General features: G+C 41.8%; 1 protein-coding gene and 2 non-coding genes across 3 annotated transcripts; 2 read left to right on the forward strand and 1 right to left on the reverse strand.

Moving 5' to 3' along the window:
• Positions 1-12,381: 12,381 nt before the first annotated feature.
• On the reverse strand, positions 12,382-19,295 carry serinc2l (serine incorporator 2, like). Its single transcript, XM_062399151.1, has 10 exons — positions 19,167-19,295; positions 17,617-17,778; positions 17,182-17,369; positions 17,018-17,097; positions 16,717-16,854; positions 16,377-16,546; positions 15,277-15,367; positions 14,816-14,966; positions 14,484-14,693; positions 12,382-14,103 (listed from the first exon to the last, which is right to left on the reverse strand). Exons 1-10 carry the CDS (start codon positions 19,203-19,205, stop codon positions 13,965-13,967), a joined length of 1,368 nt encoding a protein of 455 aa, XP_062255135.1. The 5' UTR covers positions 19,206-19,295; the 3' UTR covers positions 12,382-13,964.
• Positions 19,296-21,315: 2,020 nt separating this feature from the next.
• On the forward strand, positions 21,316-21,389 carry trnai-aau (transfer RNA isoleucine (anticodon AAU)). Its single transcript has one exon. It is a non-coding gene; the product is annotated as a tRNA-Ile (tRNA).
• Positions 21,390-21,674: 285 nt separating this feature from the next.
• On the forward strand, positions 21,675-21,748 carry trnai-aau (transfer RNA isoleucine (anticodon AAU)). Its single transcript has one exon. It is a non-coding gene; the product is annotated as a tRNA-Ile (tRNA).
• The last annotated feature ends 1,308 nt before the right edge of the window (positions 21,749-23,056 follow it).

The raw sequence follows: 23,056 nt of genomic DNA on the forward strand, positions 1-23,056 counted from the left end.
AGAAGGGGACTACCTGGGTGCAAGCACTGGGCCTGCTGACTGTTTGAGGTTGTTGAGGACGGGAAGATTACATAATGATAAAAAATACAAATCGGTAACACCTCAGAATGAGGAAGAGCTTCTACTGCAATCTCTCTCCTCTCTACTAAAACATATGCATCCAGGGCTTTTCTCTCCTAGGCTACATCCATAATGCTACGTTTTCCAATGATACCTGTCCACACGACTGACCCGTCCACACCAACACACTTGAAAACGCATATAACGTGACCACTGAGGTACACTGGGCAAGCACGTGAACCCAGGAAGCATTCGGTTGTTAGTTGCAGAATTGTCACAGATTGCTCGAAACAATAGTTCATCTCCTACACATGTAAGCAGTTGTATCATTGTCTGAGAATTTAACTGCACAACAGCTGTTAGCAAAGAAACGCTTGTAATTGATTATCCATGTCTCTTCTGGAAGAGGGTCATGTGGTCGACGCCCGACGAATCAGCGAAAGGCGACCTCCAATCAACGAGGGGTTGTGAGGGCTACATCTCCGTTTACGAACATCTCTGTGTCTGCCAGTCCAGCAGCTCCATAACAGCGTTGATGAATTTTCAACATCCCATTTCTCTAATGGTTACGTTATTAAGTCAGTTTACACCAGGGTATAGTCGTTTTTAGAGCTTTTAGCGTCTTAGTATTGGCTGCCAGGATAACTCTGTTATATTTAATTTAGTTCAACTTTAAGGTTAAGTGGCTTCCGCCCCAGAGATGTGCTGGGATATGGTGAATGAGCAGCTACTGTATGGAAAATGAAATGATGCGATGGATATAACTTTCACGCGTTTCACTTTACTCTGCCTCTTTCCTCAACTTCACCCACAGTCCGTCCTGTGTCATCCATCCCCGCTCCACAGAAAGTGATGAAAACATTGGGCTTAACCTCCAGCAGCAGAGGATAAACATGCAGCCCTGTGACCAATGTTTATTTTCTCAATTACACTTGTTGAGTCTGTGTCAGCGACTTTGGCGTTTTGCTCTAGCAAGACGAGAAAGGAGGTGATGGAGAGATGGAGCGGAGCGCCCTTTGCTGTTTTTAGAGGAAAGCGTGTCACAGATGATGTGACTGCCGCTGGAAAAAGAAACAACCCTGTGAGATTGAAGAAGTGCAGCAAGGCAGGAGGAGAGAGAGATGCTGTGCGACGGAACACCTCCGAAATCAAATGTGACATGAGGTTAAGTCACTCAGTCTGCAGTCCATCGTGAAGCTTGATGAGAAAACTATTTCGACCACATTGTAATAACTATTAAAGTAATTGTTTATTATGCTAATCATTTGAAATCATTATTAGGGTACAAAGTAATTTGTGGTAAAAGTAAATGATTGTTCAATGAAATCTTTAGTTTCTTATCAATCTATCGTTATCGAAAAAAACGATCATCTCATCGCCTTAAAACTTGTATTGTTAAGTGTCCAAGGAAATTCAGTGTTGAATTTGGAGCGATTTGAACACATGATGCAATCACTATAAATAAACTTTGAATAAACAGGTGACCAGCTCTCTGTAGCAGCACAACAACAGTGTGTGACATCAACGACAACAGATTCTCCACTTCAGTGTTCTCTGTATTGGACAAGCTTTGCCGAACTTTAAACAAAGCGGTGAAATTCTCTCCTTGCAGCAGCAGGTCTTTACTTTACCTGGCTCAATTACTGCAGGTCCCTTTTACAGTTTCAGAGAAAAAGCTGCACCCAGTATTATCACAGGAGAACTCAGCAGGCAGGTTTAGAACAGCCACTGCTTCAAGTTCCTGGTGAAATTCCTGGATACTTCCGAACACCTCTCCGTCCCCTATATGCTCTCTGTCCAGCTGTCACTCTGTCAGGTTACATAAATCCGTCACCAACAGAGAAAAGCAGGGAACAGGTGAGCATCACAGAGTGCCCCCTGGGTAATGCAGTTTATTTTAGGGACATTATGGATAAACCAGGGAGACCTGATATGGACAGGACCGGATAGAGCACCAGCAAGAAGTAGTGGCACAGCAAAGAGTAAAACGTAGAAGTGCATGTACAGCAAACCAATGAGAATCGATCCACTCAAAATATAGGTGGTTTGTAGAAAATGTGCCAAATCACTAGTATGGTCCTGATATTGGTTCATTCATTTCCTTCTGTGACAGTACACTCCTCTCTCTCCATTGCGACTCACAGTCGAGCAAAACCACCCAGACCATGACGAGTCAACAGATGTGGACAGCTGGAATGAACCTCACTGGCTGTTTACTCCGTTTGTCATCTTCTTCTTTCTGTTCAGTCAACGTTGCTCTTTTCAAACTCTTCTCTTCTCTCTGTAATAAAATCTGAACGTTTTCAATCCAATAGGGAGATTCTCACATTTGCTGAATTTAATTAGCCACGGGGAAAATGTTTCGCAGAACCAGACCCCAGCAGTATTTATCTAGAGAGTCTGTGAGCTTTGCAAACTTTTGATTACTTAACAAAATCAAACAGGGAAGCTTTTTTTTCCCATCTCTTGCAGATCAATTGCAGGCTAGGAGAGACCTACCCACTGCTTTGGCCTAGTACAAACGTAGTGCAGAGAGATAGGTCTGGCAGTGGTGGACTAGAATATGACAGGCTCTCAGATTTTAATAAAGTACAGTGGTCACCTGTGTCCTGTTGAGACCAAGCTAGGAAAGTTGTCTGTAGGAATGCTCACACAAATATTGACCTTCAATTAGACGTTACAGACGCCCTCGCCTAGGGGCCGCAATATTGAGGCATCAGCAAAGATATTGTACACATAAACATCCTCAGAATATACATAAACATGCAGAGACGTACCCGCACAGTACGCACAAACACCTCTTGTGTAAATACACCTATATTTGCAACTGACATCAAATGGAAGACAACTGCAAAACCCTTTAAGAGGCAGATTCGCCCCAAACAGGATGTCAGCGCAGCATTGTCTCAAAACCACAACAAAAACATGAACAGTCATATCTTCACATAACACACACAAACACACAACAGAGGAGTTTTGTGCTCTTTGATAGGGTGAGGAGCAAATGACCTTCCCCAAGTGATGGCAGTCGACCACACTCCTGCATAATTAACAGCATCTAAAATGAGGTGTTCTTTATATGACCTTACCTGACAATGTCAGGGCACAGCTTGCCTACAGGGACTCGGCATGTTTGCAACGCACAGCGCACGTAAGCTGTTTTCACAGATCAACTTGAAAAAATGTCTCCAGATTTTGACTTTTACATATGAAGAGCGTAGCCGGAATTTTTCCGGATGAGAAGCGTTCACAACAACAGGAAAATGTCTGGAACAATTTGCTGAGGGGTGGCAGCTGGGGAGAGCAGCAGGAGGTGGGACATGATGTAGATATTCTGCTGTGGAGATCCCGTGTTTGTGTCTACAGCACATCCACACCAGCGTCAGCAAGTCGCCATCTACTTCTGTGTTTTCTATGTATATGGGCTCTTACTCATCCAGAGATATTTCAATTATTTGTGTCTTTTTCAGTTATGCATCCGTCACGTGTTCAAAACGTCAATAACTCGCTCGCGGGGGAATTCTTCAGATATAATACTGACATACGCGTTCTCACATACAGCTCCTCTGGATAATTTCGGGAGAATATATGGGGTGATGTTGGAGGGTTCCTGCCCTAAAGGCTCCAACCTAAAAGAGCTTGCTCCAGAGGTCTGCATGAGTCAGCACACTTCATAGCGCTAAGGCACGTCAGGTGAGAGAGGGTTTCTCAGGGCTGAACATGACACAATGCAGACTGACAGCACCCGGAGAGAGACAAGCACATCTGGATTCTACTGAAAGCTTTCACTGGGCTGTTAAAGTGTGCTGCTAAATGACGGGGGTCCAGCGGTTATAGCTCAACCACTCAGCGACAGTGACACGTGCTGGAGCAACGCCTGCTGCCTTGATTTGCTCAGCAGATCCACGGCAGTGTTGGAAGGATTTCCCTCACTGCAAAGCCCTCTTACCCTCCCACCGAGCAGAAATCCCCTCAAATCCTCACTCGCAGCTACTGCAAGGATGACTTACATACTGAGACAAAGGACTCCAGAGAGGAGGGGAGAGGAGAGGAGAGGAGAGGAGAGGAGAGGAGAGGAGAGGAGAGGAGAGGAGAGGAGAGGAAAGGAGAGGAGAGGAGACCAAATAAGGCTGGGCGATATTGCCAGAAATTATGTCCAGATAAAAATGTCTATATCAGTTGATAATATCACGATAACGTCACATTATTATTTCTTTGTATAAAAAAGATTTTTGTTCCTGGGGGAAGGTTTTGGCTGAGGTAGATCTAATCGTCACTGGGCAATGCATAAGAAATACACAAATAAATATTGGACTTAATGTATATTGCTTTTGATAGAAATGTAATTGATATTATTATTGATATTTGGTTTATTGCCCAGCACTAGAATTAAACAAGAATTGGTTCTTAATATCTGAGAAATGAAAAGGGAGGCCTTTTCACAAACACACACACACACACACACACACACACACACACACACACTGGGATGTGATCAGGGGTATGGGGTGTGGTCAGTAAGGTATCTTGGGACCTGGGGAAAAGCGAGAAATTCAAAAGAGACGGAGAGATATTTAGTCGTGTAATATAATACATGCACCACCCATCAATGCACACACACACACACCCCCTAGCATGCATCCACGGCTAGTCTTTCAACGCAACAAAGAGTCCTCACCAGAGAGTTATGCATGTGCCCGACCTACACAGGGTGAGGTTTAAATTCGATCATTCAAATCGAAACATCCAATCATTGATGAGTATACTGCACTATGAGTATTACCCTTCTTTTTTTTCAAGCAGTCATCAGCTTCTCACAAATGTTTCTGCAAATCTCAGCAATGACATTCTGACCAAACTTACCAGACATGCCTGTGGTGAGCTTACAATCGCACAACAACAATCGCTATTACACAACAGTGGCCACTGTGGAAAGTGAACCTGTGGACAAAAAATGCCCTCAGTGTTGATAAGAGAAGACAGAGATACATGTAAGAGAAGCAACCGCATAACAAAAGTCATATTATGGTCTGATGAAAAGGTGAGTTTGTTGTGATGTAATAATAAACCTGTGGCTTCTTCTGGAAGAGGATTTCCATGGCAAACCTGCGAAACCCCCTCGACATTCCACTTGGCCACCAACTGGGCCGAAGTGGGTAATGATTAACTCGTATGAAGGGAGTGTTTGAATGAGCAAATCCTCTCCCTGCACAACCTGCCCGGCTGAACATGTTCGTGTGAACATCATCATATGTCCACATATACTGTTACATAACCTGGGCATGAGAGTAGACCAGGCAGCCGCTCTGACACACACACTCACACACTCACACACAAACACAAGTACAGGCTCTTTGCTCACTCGCAAACAAGGAAACTCGATCTCCATTTGAAGGTGCAGCCAACACACTGTCCTGGGTGAGAGGTTGAGTCGAAGCCAGACACTGATAGACAACCTCGCCCCCTCTGACACACACACTCACGCACACAAACTTATCACACACGCTGACCCAAACAACACAAATACACAAACAAGGCTGTGACACTAAATAACAGTTAAAATCTCCTCTTGAAATATCAGAATGCATTGCAACGCAGTTATGTTATAAGGTTATTAGGCTAGTGGGGTATTTGTGAAGTTTCCAGACTGGCACTCCTGGCCTCCATTTTACTGTGTGTGTTTGTTAGTGCATTTGTGCGAATGTGTATCCAAGGTCTTTTTCCTGGTTCATTCTGGTCTCCAAGCACTACAGTGAATCTATTCTTCTCTGGTGCTCCAGAGAACAGGATTAATGACCAGCAGCAGGGAGTGGGACATGAAAAGGTTGTGTTCACCAGCCACCACGATTTTACAGCCTGTGTGTGGTTGATATTGCCCTCTTTCTGACATGCTCTCTCAACGAAAAAAAAAACTTTAACATACTCATACTTGCCATGTTATACTTGGTGTGATCTGTTGGGCCAGCAGTCATGTGTGAAGGCCGAACAGACTGCTAACAAACATGCTTGTTGGTTTTTTTCTGCAGCCTCTCAGGCGTCCCACCGTCCACGCAACACCTCCCGATCTCACATCAAGTGATCAGACTAAACTGTCACTCTTGCGAGAGAAAGAACCGCAGATCATCACCTGAGCCTCCGCTCCCAGTGTGGCCATGTTATCAAACCAGAGGTGTGTCTGAAGGTCCTAGTAGGAACTCCACACGACCCTCTGCCGATGGCATTTCATGGTTTAAGATCAACACGTTGCCACCTGTAAGGCTGACTCAATCTGCGAGATATGGAGAAGTGAAGAGGGTATGTCGGCTCAGTGTGTGTGTGCGTGTGCGAGAGAGAGAGAGAGTGAGAGAGAGAGAGAGAGAGAGAGAGAGAGAGAGCAAGAGAGAGAGAGAAAGTGTTGTATGGGGTGTTGAGTGAATCTGTGTTAATTGGCAGAAAACTGCCCTTTTCCATCCTGAGTGTTGCTTGTGCGTGGCAGGGATATAAACACACACAGACCTGCCAGACTGACTGACTGTCTGAGGCCTCCAGTAATCAGTATTAGTCAGTTCCGTTGGCTTTTTATTGTAACTCAACAAACCCATTGCACAAGTCTTCATCCATGATACCGAATACCAAAGCTTTTTGTAAAGGGCTGGTATTTCTTAAACTGTTGACTGGTATGAAAACAAGTTTTACAGCTACACAGATAATAGCACATTCACATGCAGCCCTAAAACATAGTAATTATTCTTAACAAGCCACCTTCTAACCTTTCTGTCAACTAACAATGGTAAAGAAATATCAAAGTGAGTCTGACTAGCAGCTTTTATCCCAATCCGTGTTGAAACCATAAATGGCAGTAATCCTTAAACCTGTTTCTTTCTTCTCAACAATCAAATGCCTCATGATGTCAAACTATCTTGGAAATTTGCAAGGAACTGGAGCTGCGCTCTCTCTCCTTGGGTGCCTGCTGAGCGAGAGCCTTTTCTTCAGCCAGCACCACAAGTGGTCTTGATCCAGGCCAGAGCGCAGCACTGTAGGGCTTCCACTTTGTGCTGATTCAATAAGAAATAATTACATATTGGCCTCTCTCCATTCATCCCCCCTTTTACCACCATGGTCTGACACTTCACTGTATTTCTGTGCTCCTGTGCTGTAAGTTACACTTACAGACCCAGAACTGGGGGAAGGACACTGCAGCACTGCTGCTCTTGTTAAACATCCACATTCCTCAGGACTGGATGGGAGAAGCACTTATCTGCATATTGACTCTCAACTGATGTGTGTATATGTATATATATGTGTACATGTGTATATATAGAGTAGAAAGCGGTTTCAACCTGACAGATCCTAATCACTCTACAAAGATAGATAGAAAGAAAGATAGATGGATATATTGATGTATTGTCTTGAGATAATGTATGTTGTGATCTATACGAATACAATTTTCAATAAATATGAAATAATAATAATAATACAATTATTTTCATAGCAATTTTCAAAACACAGTTACAATGTGTTAAACTGTTAAAAAATAAATGAAGGCAAACAATAGGCAACACTTAAAAGCAAATTATAGATAGATAGATAGATAAATAGATAGATAGATAGATTGATGGATAGATAGATAGATAGATAGATAGAAAAGTAAAATCTCCAGCTACTTACTCAAGGGGACTTCCTGTTATTGTGTTTTTAAGTAGGTATGGAATATATATATAGCACATATCATTTGCATTATATACGTGCCAGATCCATTATGTGTGTAAACACCTTTCACTGCAGATATAATATATATAGATGCTATCGTAGCTGACCTGAAAACAAACCTGTTTCACAGCAACTTCACCAACATATACCACGTATCGGAGGAACTACTGAGCACAATGAGACATGATGTCATCCTCTAACAATCCTGCAAGTGATAGCGTAGGTGTAGCCCGTCACATTTCAAAGTTTCACATCCGGGCCCTGACCGTGGATCTGAGCATGTGCGAGTCCGCACTGTTGCTCCCCTCTGCCCGGGTTGGTCGCTGAGGACACACGGGCTGAATGGAGCTACATGAGGATGGAGCTTACGCTGTCAGCTGGACGCGCACCCTCCAGATGTCAGATACAGTCGTTTACAGCGAGACCCCCCCCGCCCCCCCCCCCCCCCACCCCTCCGACCTGTAACTCTGATCTGTACGAGACCATCTATACCTCCTTTATTTACATTTATCACCATATCACACGAGGGGCAGCCGAACTTCCAGACTCGCTCTCGTGGGGAAAACGCGAGCTGCGTTCCTGCGCTCAACTTCACGCCGCGGCTCAGCTGCTCTGACTCCCACCGACCCGCAAACACACAATAACAGTCCCATCAATAAGCACAATTACTAGCCTGATACGCCACGGCCGCTGCAGCCATTTATCCCGAAGCGAAAGGGCCAGAAGAAGTCCGCATTTCCTGGATGGTGCTGGTGATCTGCTGCTGGATGGAGCCGCTCTCCTCGGTGCCCGCGCTCCTGCCGGGGAGGAGGTGTTGGAGGCGGGGAGGAGGAGAGCCGGAGGGGCCCGGGGAGCTTCCCGCTGCTGTGTCAGACCGGACCGCGATGCCACATTCAGCTGATCGCCACAACACAACAACATCTCGCCCTACGCAAGCCACACTCCGCCGCCCCGCACCACCCCGCACCGACAGCTCCCGCCGGGCGCCGCCCCCCTCCTCCCGGCCTCCACCAGTGGGGTGACGCGCCAAGTCCCTGCGTGAATATTCATGAGGTGCCGGAGCCGGCGATTGGCTGGAGTCATCAGTTCCTGGTTAATGCTGCTGGTTCGCAATTAGCTAGGGAACCTCATGCAGGGACCTAAATGAAGAGAAGGAGTGATGAGGCCAATGATGTGAGTTACTCCAAATACTAAAGCAGCAGTGTTTTACATTTTTACATCTTAGGACAAAACAAGAGATAAAATGAAAATTGAATTGATCCCACACTTGTTACAGCAGCAGCAGGTAGACAAGATAATAATAAATTCGAATAAGATCAAATATAAATACAGAGAATGTGTATATGGTATACACGTTTCACTGCAGATATAATGTTTGTCGAGAAAGGTGCGATGGCACAGGATGTATACTGTTTTTGTCCATTAGTAAAATGAACTATTGTAATAGATGTATCCATAATATGGCTAGAAAAAGCTTTATATATATATATATATATATCTTTATGTATATATATAAATTCCCCATATTACACTTAATGGCAGCAAATTATATGTATAGTAAAACTATATATTCTGTATAGTAAATTCATTCAATAGTATTGTATATAATATTGTGTTATATAATTTGCTGTCTTTGAAGTATTAATTTGCTTGTTTAAATGTTTGTTGTTGTTTTCCTTTGTCCTCTATGTGAAACAATTTGTAAAGGATGTTCTAAAAGGTGCTATATAAATCAAGTTTGTTATTATTATTAAAGTATTCTACAAGCAAACACCCTTCTGCTCCTGTTGTACCCGAACAACGTAGCCTTAAGGTGATGCTGACATAGCGTCACAAACAGGAGAAATATAATGGAGGTCAGAATCCGAGGCCACACATCTATTAACTTCCCCGGATGACCATGTGAACCGACGCACGCCAGGTTTTTGCAATCTTTCTTTTGCACACGTTTCAGTACATTTCCCTGTTGACCCAGCGGACCTGTCCGTCTGACCTCGTCACACCTGAGTGATGAGGGTCAGACGCAGTAAAGGTCAGCGAGAGAGGCAGAGCTGTGGCTGCGGGCCTCAGTACCCTGGAGATCAAATGGGGCTCGAAAGGCCAGTGGACATCAGAGCTGGAAGGTGGTGGCCGACTGTCAGCACGCCTCCTCTTTCCAGCTCACATCACTGTCGTGGCACACAGGTAGCCCATGGAGGAAGAGAGCTCTCCGGACACTGAAACACCCAGCTACTGAATTCCATTTTTCAGTATATTTTATAGATGAATCCCCTCTGTGTAATAATTGCCATTTTGTCCTCCTTGCATATGAGCATACAGCTGCTCCCACTTTTTGGTTTGTGTCTCATACTTTAAGGCCTGCATCTGCATCAAGCACGATAAGTCTTTGTTCCCTGTGTTGAGAACAGCAATGCAGCAAGGAGGAAAAGGAAGGGAAGGGAAAGTGCGAGGGGAGGAAGGTGAGGAGAGGATAGGAGAGCGGGGAGTGACAGTCGGAGGAAGTGAGAGACATGGTGGAGGGAGTGCAGGGACAAGCTGTGGTGTGAGCGCTCCATGCTGCCACAATATGACTCTGACAGGCTTATGTAACCAGACTGGCCTGGCTCACAGCAGACGCCGGGCTGCACTGACTGTTATATAACTGCATTAGCCGCTCCTCTGAGCTGGGCGAGAGCATGCGCACAAGACAGCACCCCCCTCCACCACCACAGCCACCACCTCACACACTCACAAACACACACTTTAAGACTTTCTCAGCTTAGGACAGTCTGACTGCATTGCACTGCAGCAAGAGACAGGGAGGAGCGAAATGAGAAAAAGTCCAGTTGAAGTTCAACAGTTTATTTAGAAATGCAGAGACACTATGCATGATGGGACTGACGGGCATCAGCGTCTTCTCCTCCCATCATCCAGCAACAAGTCCCCCATCCTGAAATGCCTTGGTGGGGCTTAATGTTGGGTAAAGTTTTTCAGTGCACGTGTAGTATGCCAGCAGGGCCCAAACTCAATTAGCTCCCCCTGCATGCAGCACATAATTTGATGGGCCTGGATCCCACTTCTAAAACCCAATTACACCTTAGACAGGCATTTCCAGTCATTCTTTCAGATAGGTGGCCAAGGACGGAATAAACAGTCCTCTCCGAAAAAAAGAATGATCCAAATCGGCATCAGGAGCAGTTCTGACTCCACAGCAGCACCATTCACGGTTCATTTTGTTGTCACAGGGAAGTCAAAGCTGAAATATTGTGATGACCTATGTAGAGAGTGACCTTATTCTTGACAATGGAACGAAGCCAAGTGCTGACATTTCGCTGCTAACCTGGTAAAAGTGAGGTGGAGATTACGATCAGGGATAAAACACTGCGAGTGATAATTATGGTTTCAGTCACTCTGCAATAACAAATTTCGGGATGTCTGACCTGTAGAGCCACATTAAGCCGTTCATAATCAGAACATAACAGCCTCTGATCTCTTATTACAGCTACAAATTGCATCTGTTGATAACAGAGGAAATGAAGGTGGGATTTATGACACCTGAGCCAATGGCCAAGACCAGCTAAAGATTGAGGCTGTTTGAAATCCACCACAGGAGAAATATACAGTTGGGATTTATGACTCTTGGCTAATTTGTTCTCGGCATTCAGAGGCTGTTAAATTTCAGATACTGGAAGAGGAGTTCCTCAGTCTCTTAAAACTCGGTTTAGTGCTTACAAACAATTATAGAGATTTGATGGAATGAGAGGTGAGTTTACAACAGTAGAGACAATTCTAACAAAACAGCACAGATTTGAAGACCCCCCGCTCCTTCTCGTTCCTATGTAAGACTCTGACCCCGTGAAGTGAAACCGAGTGTCACTGGTGCAAAGACACAAGCCAGAACTTATTCTCTGCAAAAACATTCCGGCGATGTGGAGTGTTTGCTACACAACAGGTCCGGTGCGGGTGTTTATACAAAGACTGGGCTCGCACTTTCATTGGCGAAACATAAGGAGTGCTTGTAATGCCACACCTGATTCATTATGTTCAGATCAGTGCTTTGCCTCTTTAAATGGAGCCTTTTTCGAGACACAACATTGTGCATTACTGGCAAATATTTAGTGTTTTTCTAAGTCTTCCTTTTCAGCCTCACAACTCCACTGTGACACATTCCATCGACTCAGGCTTGTCGCAAACAGGCAAAGAGAAGGGGGGGGGGGTGCTGTGGGAGGAGTGGAAGTCGACAGGAGGCAGTGTGTGCTGAACGGTTACAGACAGTGCCAACTGGACTGAGTGACTTCAGGAGCCAAAATCAACATGTCGTGTGCACCAGCCAGGCAAGAAGGAAATAACACAGTGGAGGCTGTAAGCACTAGTAAAGTCTGTTGCAGGAGCAGCACAAGGGCCAGGACATAAACATTTACTGCTTTACAGGTTTAGTGTCTAATAGTAATCTGTATTGACCAATAAGAAGATGTTTCGTATAACAAACTCAAAGCACCTTAAACAAACATTAATATTTCATCATATATTTGGTCAAATGTGATCAAGTGTAACTTGTATTTTTTGAATAATTCATTTTGTAGGTTTTATCATCATTCTTTATTTATTTAACATTTTTCCTGCAAAAATGATAAAATAAATCAATACAATGACTGAGTGAAAGATGCCGTCTTTATTTAAAAAAGATAATTATACATTTATTACAGCAATAATGCATGCCTCCTTACAGCATACAATATAATGATTAGCCACAATGTATAAGGCAAGGCATTAACAAACACGTCAGCATTAGTGATATTTGTTTTTTGAATGCAGGACTATAAAAGGCACTTAATAGTGTTTTGAAATATGTCATGAACTGACACAAATATGTTTCTTAGTGGGGCAATAATATAAAATGTGAAATACTTGTCAATACATGTTAACAAAATTAACATAAAAAGGAACTAATCACAACACTTTGCACAATCACATGCAGCCAGAGAAACAGGAAATCTCATTTGTGTGTGTGTGTGTGGGAGTAGAAATTTTGAAAACCAACATAACATAGACAAAGAATTACTATTTTCAGGATCGTACCAAATAATTATTTCACAAGTACAAAACATACTTGAAATCATTCATATTGAAATGTAGGTTACTACTATACAATGCATGAAATGACCGTACCACCATTATAACCATTAGCATATTATGAAGGTCAATACAATTTAACAGCAACTTATTTTTTCTGAAATGTTTTGTTGTTTTTTTACATTGCAACATTACAAATCTCTAGTCTCTGAACTCATGCTCAGCAGCACTCTGGAAATAATGGCATCCGTGAGAGCACAGGTGATGTGGAGTTCACGCCATCACCTCCTCAACCGTTTCGCTGCACATCGCATGATGCTGACTGCTTTGGATCAATACGTGTCTCTCTCCTGCAAACAGGCAGCTACACAGGAACATATTGATGCCTTGGCTGCACAGGGCTGAACACTGTCAGACATGGAGAGGCAGAGCACCGCAGAAAAATGACCTTAGACTGTAGTCGGCAAGGAAGAGCTGAGATTAGACGTTTTATTATTAGGGCTCTCTGGCACAAGGTGCAGTGACATGGCTTTGAGTACAGCGTAGCAGCAAAGGGGAAACCCTGTTATGATCTGTGGGGTGTGTCCTACTAGTCTTATCTAACGCTCACACTCAACCTCACTTGGGGGCTCCTGTGGAGGGCTACCCTGGCTGTCCCAGTACTGTAGGAGTCCTGCTAATCAGGAGGTCTTCAGACTCGGCCAATCAGAGAACACACAGGCCTCGAAAAAGGGAATCTGTAAAGGAAACATCTGAGGTATTGAGAAAGTGCCTTGTTGCTGAGTCTTTGGGAAAGTTCAGTAACTTAGATTCAGTGAAATTTTAAGGAAGCTTATCCAATCATACCACAACAGGATAAGAAGAGTCTGGTTAGCCTATCAAAGTGGCTTATGTGGTTAAAATCATCAAAACAGGCTAACTTAAAATCCACTCAAACTTTAAAACATTGTGATTACATGCACAGGGAAACCGTGGCAACATAAAATCTATTAATTTAACATTTACTTCAAATACAAATTAAAAGAAATGTTAAGTCCTTCCTTTATAATATCCTTCCGCTTTCCTTTATAACATCCTTTACACGGCTCGATGTACTGGATAAGATAATCAAATCAAATAAACAAACAAAAAAAGGAACCACACAGCCCAAAGACGAACCGTGCTCAGTTGAAATCCCTCTCAGGGAAAACGAGAGGGGCAATGAGGGTCCAGAGGTAAAGCCCAAGACCCAGCCAGCTGGAACACATCTTCACCCACACAGCTGGCATAGTGCTCTGCATTGCCTGGGTGGAGGTGTCAGGTCTGAGGGAGGACGCAAAGGGAGAAGTGCAATTTAAAACCAATTCCACATAACATAGGTATTAATCTTAATCTATCAATATCTTACATCTAAAGATCCTTAATGAGAGAACTGTGGTAGATGTTTTTTTTAATCTATTTATAAAATGAGCTGCACTAAAACAGTGAGAGAACTTTAAGATGATATAATGTGCCCTCTAGTGTCCATAGCTGAGGCGTACAATGCCTGAAACCTAGTGTTTTTCAAAACATATGGGTATCTTAGAAGCAAGTAACAGACTTTTAACAAACAACGTATATACTGCAATCACAAACCTAATTGTGAAAATGGATCTGCCCCTAATCATGCTTACAAACAAATAAACCAGCCCATAGACACTTACTGGTACCAGTTGGTGAGAGTCATCATGATGTACAGAGAAGCCAGACAGAGGTGGAAGTGGAAGAAGGAGTAGTTGTAAGTGACTCCCTCCTCCTCATTGTCTAAGGCTCTTCGTATGCCATCCTCTCCCACCACACCTTCTCCACCCGACCCTCTCCCCTCTTCTGTCTGCATCAGCTTGTTTACCTGGGTGTTACTGGACGAACGAATACTAGGGGAGAGACAAAGGGACAGTTTAAACACATTGTAAAAAAAGTATATTAAACAATTTAATAATACATAAAAAGAGCAGAAAATATTATTTTATGAAACTTTCGGCACTGCTAAACCTACCTGGCATAGATAGTGCAGAAGAGGAAGATGACTAAACCAACAATGCTCTGAGCATCCCACAACTGCACATGCTCCTGAGTGCTGTCACCAGATGGTTCAGTCGTGCTAACGTTCGACAGGAGACTCAACAAGCTGGGGTTACACTTCCGATCTAAACCAAAATACACATACACACACAGCATTAGAAAATATATTACTCTAAAAAGTTGTAGAAAATATGTTATTGCCTGTGTTAAGGAGGTTTGTCAGCAGGATACTCAAAAGCTAACAAGACAAGGAGGTGTGCTAACTAATAGCAGAAAAAGCAAATTTTTCTTCCTATAGAATGCCATAGAAAACTCACCTGTATGAAAATGCTGAGGCAGGTAGAAAAGCAAGTACATGTATGTGAAGAAATCATTGCATCTCGACTGAGCACATACCAGAAGCTACAGAGGAATAACACAAGACAGGAGACTCACTTGGGTTGTTGGTCATTGCAGACCAGGTGACATACATTGTGTAGAGGGAGATGAGAGAAGCCTGGAGCAAACCAGAGTGTGGCTGAGCTTCCTGCAACAAACAGGTCAAACAATTACACACCATTCAACACGTTTCATGCAGTAATATTATATTATATTAGTGCCTGTTTGCTTAGTGAAATGTTGAGTTTTGATTTAGCCTGTATCTGTCACCTTGCTGAGAGGAGCGCATCATTAGAGCATTACTCAGTATCATACACTTCAGGTGGCCTGCTATTTGTCAAAGCCTGCTCTATTACTATATCATGTGCATGCACTGCCCCCTTGTTGTCAATTTGTGGCATAAAATGTAATTCCTGTGGCTGTTTTTGTGTTGGGGGGATAGTTCACCGATTATCTACTCACTAATATGCCGGTGGAGGGGTGGACGAAGTGTTAGAGCTCTTGGGGCTCTAAACATGGCGTAAATGTAGCAGAGTTAAGAACCCTGTTCGTAATGCGGGTTCGAGTTGATTTTGAATGTCGGAGCTAAAAGACACTTGGATGACACCACCTGAGCAGTATGGAGGCATGTTATGTTATTATTTTAGTACGTCTGCAGAAGGAGTCACCCTTTACTTCAATTGTATTGGATTTGGCTGCAACGCTGATTACCCCTGAAACTCCTAAAGTGTTTTGTGGGCTCAAACATTTCACCCACCCCTCTTTCGACATAGTGATGTGTAGATAATGAGTGCCTTTTCCTTTTTTCGATGAACTATCCTTTTAACACAGTACAGCTAAATGCAAACATATATGAGAGCTAGATAATTTACAGCAAAGCTTTCTTACCCCATAAATAGAAATTTATGACATTAGCTATTCATTTGAATTATTATAATAAATTAAAACCACAGGAGTGAGTTGTAGATAAGGGAAGCTGACCCTTGAAGTTTTCCCTTCATTGCTATTAGATATATAAACTCTGGTGACTATACAAGAGGCCTTATCGGGGGATATATATATATTAAAAAAAGGAGCCTACTATTGGATTGAAAAAACAAAACAGGGAAAAATAATTTTTCGAATGTATTTGAATTATTGTGTTCATGATACAGTACCTGTATCTTGGGAAGGATGGAGACAACGGAGATGATGATGCAGAAGATGAGGTTGAGGCTGATAAAGACCTTGTGCTCGGTGCAGTCATCGGGCTGTGTGTAATACACGTAGAAAAGTACCACAGCGGCAAAAGCCAAGGTGTAGAAGAGTACGGTGAAAGTCAACAGGCCTGTAATTAAGACAATTATACATTAACAGGAATATGTTCAAACCAAAGTAATAACAAAAATGACTTATTGACATGGAAGACAAAGAAGATCTACCTTCTAACCATCTATGACAATTAGCTATTAGACAAATAATGACAAGATAATGCTTCTCTTCAAGTAAATGCTTTACCTGCAAACCAGCACTTGTTGTCACTATCTTCACAATTTCCTACCCACACCTTGTTCCAGGAATGGGCAAAGTCGATTAGGAGAATAAGTTGGATGATGATGAAGATGAAGGATCCCACCAATCCAAAGTAAAACCACACTGAAAAGAGAAAAGGAAACAGACAAAAGTCATAGTACTTCTTCAAAACTCAAATCCATACCCTACACACTATTAAATCGTGCTAAATCAAAGCTTTGTGATGCTTAAGAGCCTGAGGAAGCATTTTATCCTTAATTGTAGAATCATCAGAGCATGTTAGTACCAGTAGGAAATGTTCCATCGGGGATGAAAAAAGCTCCCACTGTTATCCCAACCAGGATCAGAAACTTAAAGAACCAGAACCTGGAAAAGAAACAGTTCCAAATGCACCATCAGTAAGGCAGACCTGCCTCCATCAATGAATAATGTGTTCCATCAAGCACTTACCCATTTTGAATAGCTGCACGCGGGTCTTTGCTGCTACGGACACAAATCATTATGAGGCAGAACAAAAAGAAGAAGCAGGTCATAGCGAAGCACATCCGGTACACAGACTTGTAGCCCACAAGGACATCACAGTCAGCCAAGTTATTGATACCAGTTATAGATGCGCCTCCTTGACAAAATCCTGGGATCTATGAAAAGATATACATGTCAGATGAAATTAATTTCTAACTAAGCTTAATCAAGAACATGTAAAAATACTCAAAAGTTATATGAGAGCAGGTTTTGTAAGCAAATATTAAAATGTAAAGTGACAGCAGTAGCAGAATCCCTCATAGCTGTATAATAAAATAAAGTACAAATGTCAACGCTTCTACTTCCAGATTCCTATCAAATGTTTGTGAAATATATTTGCATACTGATCTACAGTGATCTCACTTTGCGGAGCTCGTTTTCCATTCCAGGAAGAATCATGATGACAGACACCATGGTCCCCATCAGCAAAAACAAGGAGAAAACCAGCCGTGTGATGGTGGAGTTATTGGAGGAGGGACAGCAGCCACACAGAAGACACGGTGCTGAGCCACACAGACAGGAGGCCTGTGAGAAAGTGCAGAGGGGGAGAGAAAAACAAAGAAACAGCTTTTCACAAGACAGACTTAAAAATGAAGCAATGTTTAAATGGATCTAGGCCCATGCTTTTAGGATAAGTCAATATGGCAAAAATAATATGAAGATAAAAAATTCCTTGTCAGTCAATATCGATAATTATCACCATAAATGTCACATTGATATTTAATTTAAGTTTTAGGGGTATTTTCAGAGAATGTAGAGCTTAACTACTCATATTACAACCCCTCTGACCCTTGAAACCTTTAAGTCAATGTTTCAGACCCACTTATTCTCCGTGGCTTTCAATTCGATTACTATTCAACTATTTATGACGTCTAAGGCTTTAATGCTTTTTTATTTTCTGTATATTTTCAGTTTTTTATATATCCTTTTACATTATTTTTATCTCTTTTTCAGCCTGTTTAAGCACTTTGGTTAATGGTAGTACTTTTAGACGTGCTATATAAATAAACTTTAACTTTGCTTGAGTCAAGGTTTGGATTTTAAACTCTTCTTTAAGGACAGGGACTAAAAAACACTTGTTAAACATAAGAACGTTTAATGACCACTTACAGTCGATCAGTTATGTGTCCAAACCTCCTCGCTGCACAAGCAATAACAGTGTATGCTACTGGACTACTACCGTATCGCTGTTGATGATGATGTATTATTGCCCTGCCCTAGTTGTTTTGACAATCATACATATGTTCACGGCTCCATTACGCATACTGGATTGGAAAGATGATTATTTATTAAAGTGCATTTCCATTACTGGATCCAAATGGATGAGTATCACCTGACTCTTATTTGCATCACACAATCCAAACTAACACAGACCTACTGTTATTTGTTATATTGGTATCCCATGAGGTAAATGTGGAGAACAACTGCCCTCTGACTAATATGGGTGTAACAGTTACACACAGACACACAAACACATACACTTACAAACACACACACACGCTTTAATTTGACATCGATCTAGCTAAACAATTTAATGCTAGGATAACGCTACTGTTGTTTGTGTGTTGCGTTGTGTCAATAGTTCAGCAGCGTTGGTGTAACTACACCTGCTAAACAACCCTAAATTTATGACGTTGGTCTATTTTGACACTTCCTCTTTATTTAGCTCGGTGAGTCACCTGCTATCCAAACCACATTTATTGACGTTTTCTAGCTTTATAACCCTGTCTGGTTAGCTTCGCAGCTAGTTGTTACAACAGGAGTTCAGGTTAGCTGTGACCTAGTTGTCGCAAAACCCAACTATCTCTCAGGTTAGCCGTCCCATCCACAGCTAACAGCTAACGTGAAGGCAACAATAATAAATTACAGCCTGCCGGTGTCGTATAACACTTGTATTAATTAAAGGTACTTACACAACTGGCCAAAGAGCACAAGGCCATACAAGCCCCCATTTTGAAATTTAAATATTGAATTCGGTGTAAATGCACCGACGCCTTTCGCTGTCCTGGTAAAACACAATGAGGAAATCGTTTGTCTACACAGGAAACACAAAAAACAGGAGGCAGCTGGAGGAGTTTTCAAAATAAAGCTCAACGCACTGCCAATTTAGAAAACAATGGGGGAATAAAAACACGTGCAAATTAAGAAAACAACAAAGGGTTGAGCAATCCTGGTTATTATTATTTTTATTTTTCAGGCAAATAAATTGTCTTTTTGTTATTATATATATATATATATATATTTTTTTTTATTTAATTCTATTTACCTCCTGCGCAGTAGTAGTAAAATGTTCCATTAATAAGGGAGTCTTTTCTCTTTCCAAAGTCGGCAATGTGCTGATCGTTGATGTGGGAAGTGTTGGGATTCACTATAACTTCCGTAGGTTTCTCCCCTATATGTAAAGTGACTTGGGATAATGTACAGTATGTATTGATTTGGCGCTATGCAAATGAAATCGAATTGAACACAAAAGCATGCTGCATTTTAAGTATGATAGTACATCCTTGTCAGGGAAATGGATTCAACTGGTCTTGCATTGTTCAATTCAAAAAAGAGGTCTTGGTGTGTTCTCGGCAGTGTTGTGCATGAACGAACGCGTTCATTGAACACGTACACTTTTATGAGAACGATGAACTGAACGCAACTCGTTCATATTGTAGCGTCCTCGCGTACAGACAACAGGAAACTTCTGTCTTTATGTGTAACTTTATTCAAGTCCAGCGAACACGACACACTTCTTGTTCGTAACTCCGACACTCCTACCCAATAACTTTTGGACTCTAAACAGATGCAAACACAGGCAGACAAATTTGTAAGCTATAAAAAAACAATAAAAATATATAATAAAAAATATCAAAAGAGTCCTGTACTGATAGCATATCATGTCATGTCGACACAAATAAACATTAATGATGTCCACAATCGGGTGATTCTTACCTCTATATTCTTCTTTCTTCTCCTTCTCTACTTTGCGGTGCTTTCTGAATTTTTTGATTCATCTTTGACTCTAACCGCAGTCTATCACCGCAGCCTGTACGTCAGGGACACACCTGAGCCACCATCCTGGAGGATGGAGGACACTGAAAATGAAAAGGAAATATATCAAGGAATAAATAAAAGTTGGAATAAATGGAAATATATAAATAAATGTGGAAATAAATAAATAAATGTGGAAATAAATGCAGGATTAAATGAATCAATGTCTTAAACTTATTTCCACATTTATTTATTTATTTCCATATTTATTTATTTATTTCCACATTTATTCCAACTTTTATTTTCGATTTCAGTGTCCTTATGCTAATGAGAAAGGCGGGCCTAACCTCAGTTTCGAGCAGGATTGGTCAACTGAGCTACACACACAGGCCCCGGGGCTCCGCTCCCCGCACCGCCACACACTCGCTCAGAGACACAAGCAGTGACTTGAGCTCTTCACCGTGAAACAGCCAGTTAGTGACTTTGTAGAAAAGTGGAAACACCGAGTTTCTCTGGTCACATCTGCTCAGAGATCAGCTGCTTCATGATCTGAGCAGAAGCTGCAGGTGGTTTATACGGAGCTGGAGTTTCTGTTTCCTCCTCCTCTCGGCTCGCTCATTGTGCTCAGTACAACACGAGACGTGACGCTCACCTCCTGAAGTCCAAGTCCAAATGGACCTGCACTGCCCCAGTCACATCTGGCTCCGCAATGTACCCTCTGTTCTCAGGTGTACTCTGTTCTCGACACCAAAAATACAACCGACATGTTAAACTTATGTGAACACTTAGAAAAGATCTACCTTAGCGTTGCTGAGGAGTCGTTCTGTCTTCCAGCTCTGACCAAATTTCACTTTCTGATCAGCAGGTATCCTTTGGATGATTTCAATGGCTTTTTGTCTTGACAGCTATGTTTCCAAACCTTACCCTTTGTGTGTTTTCGAATACAGTCCTCTTTAATGATCCAAACTGATAAACCTTTCCTGAAGAACCAAGATTCATCAAACTTGTTCGTCACGGAGGAACAGTTATTTGCTATCGTTTTATTGTTTTGTGTTTTTGATCTAGTGACGTCATGGTAATATTTGTGGCCGGTTAGCTCAGCTGGTTAGAGCGTGGTGCTAATAACGCCAAGGTCGCGGGTTCGATCCCCGTACTGGCCATGACTGTATTTATTTTCAACTACTACTCACAGTAAATACATGTATTTAATATCCTCTGTAGACACATGCAGAATACACTATGTGGCATTTTCTGTTCAGTATAATTTTAAACGTCAACAATTTTACTTTCGTCAGTCGTTTTGTATGTTTATTGCTGTCTTGGAAAAGTGTTTTAAAGTATTTTTGAAATATAAAAATACATTACTTTAGTTTGATACACTTGCATCATAATTTACAAACATAATTTGGGAATCTTTAGTGTGACGTCACTGCTCTGCTGTTCATGGCCGGTTAGCTCAGCTGGTTAGAGCGTGGTGCTAATAACGCCAAGGTCGCGGGTTCGATCCCCGTACTGGCCAAAACTTAGTTTATTGACAGCTTTCATAATTTACATGGAAACACATAAGGACACTGAAATCGAAAAATAAATGTGGAAATAAATAAATAAATGTGGAAATAAATGCAGAATTAAATGAATCAATGTCTTAAACTTATTTAAGACATTGATCAGCTCTTGGTCTCATATAAAGATGGCAAGAGAAAGCAGAGACGCAGTCTCAGCAACTACATCCGAGATCCGATGCACCTTATTATTATCTGAGGGATTTTTACACACACTCTGATAAAGATTCCAACAGTAAAGGCAAGGGGTAGTGATGGATAAGATTTTCTTTAACAAGTTAAGTCTTTCATTCTCACTTTCCACCTTCAAACTATGAAATGAACTGAACTATGAACTAGTTCAGAATTTAAATGGTGAACTAGAGAATTCATGAGAGTTGTGAACTTGCATGTAACTGGTACTCAGCACACAATGGATAAATATGGGGACCATCTGCTCATTCAGCATCTCAGGATTTCATTGTCCGTTGTCTAAAACTACAGGGATATGAAGAGAGAGAGAGTCTGCCAGGTTCTGAAATGAGCTTCTTCAAAGCCCCTGCAGTTGGAGTGCACCAACATGGCAGGGAGCCAACAGAAATTGGGCTATTAATAGTACCCTTTTAAACTTAACCTGCATATTTCAATGCCAAATACTCATTTAATTTAACCGGAGGTAGGACTGTTGTATAAGTCAAAGTTTTATTGCGTTTATATATAACGAAAAGCCACCAACAAGGTATCTCTCTCTTAGATATAATCCAACACTTGCAGATCAATTCACAATACGATAAAGTGAAACCAAAATTGAAGAAGGTACATCAGTGATTTATACCCATTAATTGGGTCACACATGATATATCACTGAGTCATGCAATGTTAAACACATTCAGTTCAAAAACAATATTATATTTGGTGGTGGCAAGTACATCAGAACATCTAGTTCTTGTCCCTTCTCTTAAAATATTGAGCATTCTATATATAACCATAAAACACAAATATATCTCTGCAACATATTGTTCATCACAAGTGACAGTATTTGTATGATATTGTCACATTTCACTTTTAATTGCAATATTTATGTTGATTAAAAAGACATCAAGTGGTTGTTGTCATGCTGATTCCTCAGTCCTCCACTAGGTCGCAGCATTGAACCAGCATTTATGAGCTTTTATACACTAAACGTTCACATTTGAACAATTTTACAGCAAAAGAAGGAGAGTTTAGGCTCGGGGTTATTCATGGGTGTGACACAAAAATGTAACAGTTATTATATGACATACTCT

The sequence above is a fragment of the Platichthys flesus genome, chromosome 11, assembly GCF_949316205.1.
Source record: "Platichthys flesus chromosome 11, fPlaFle2.1, whole genome shotgun sequence".
Classification (NCBI taxonomy): Eukaryota; Metazoa; Chordata; class Actinopteri; order Pleuronectiformes; family Pleuronectidae; genus Platichthys; species Platichthys flesus.

What these genes read in the sequence shown, in the direction of transcription:
- serinc2l (XM_062399151.1), bottom strand. Translation starts at nt 19,205, where the DNA reads ATGGGGGCTTGTATGGCCTTGTGCTCTTTGGCCAGTTGT. An exon ending in CCATCCTTCCCAAGATACAG is followed by an intron (nt 15,368 to 16,376) that starts GTACTGTATCAT and finishes TGTTTGTTGCAG; the next exon opens with GAAGCTCAGCCACACTCTGG. An exon ending in TGCAATGACCAACAACCCAA is followed by an intron (nt 14,967 to 15,276) that starts GTGAGTCTCCTG and finishes ATTTTGGTTTAG; the next exon opens with ATCGGAAGTGTAACCCCAGC.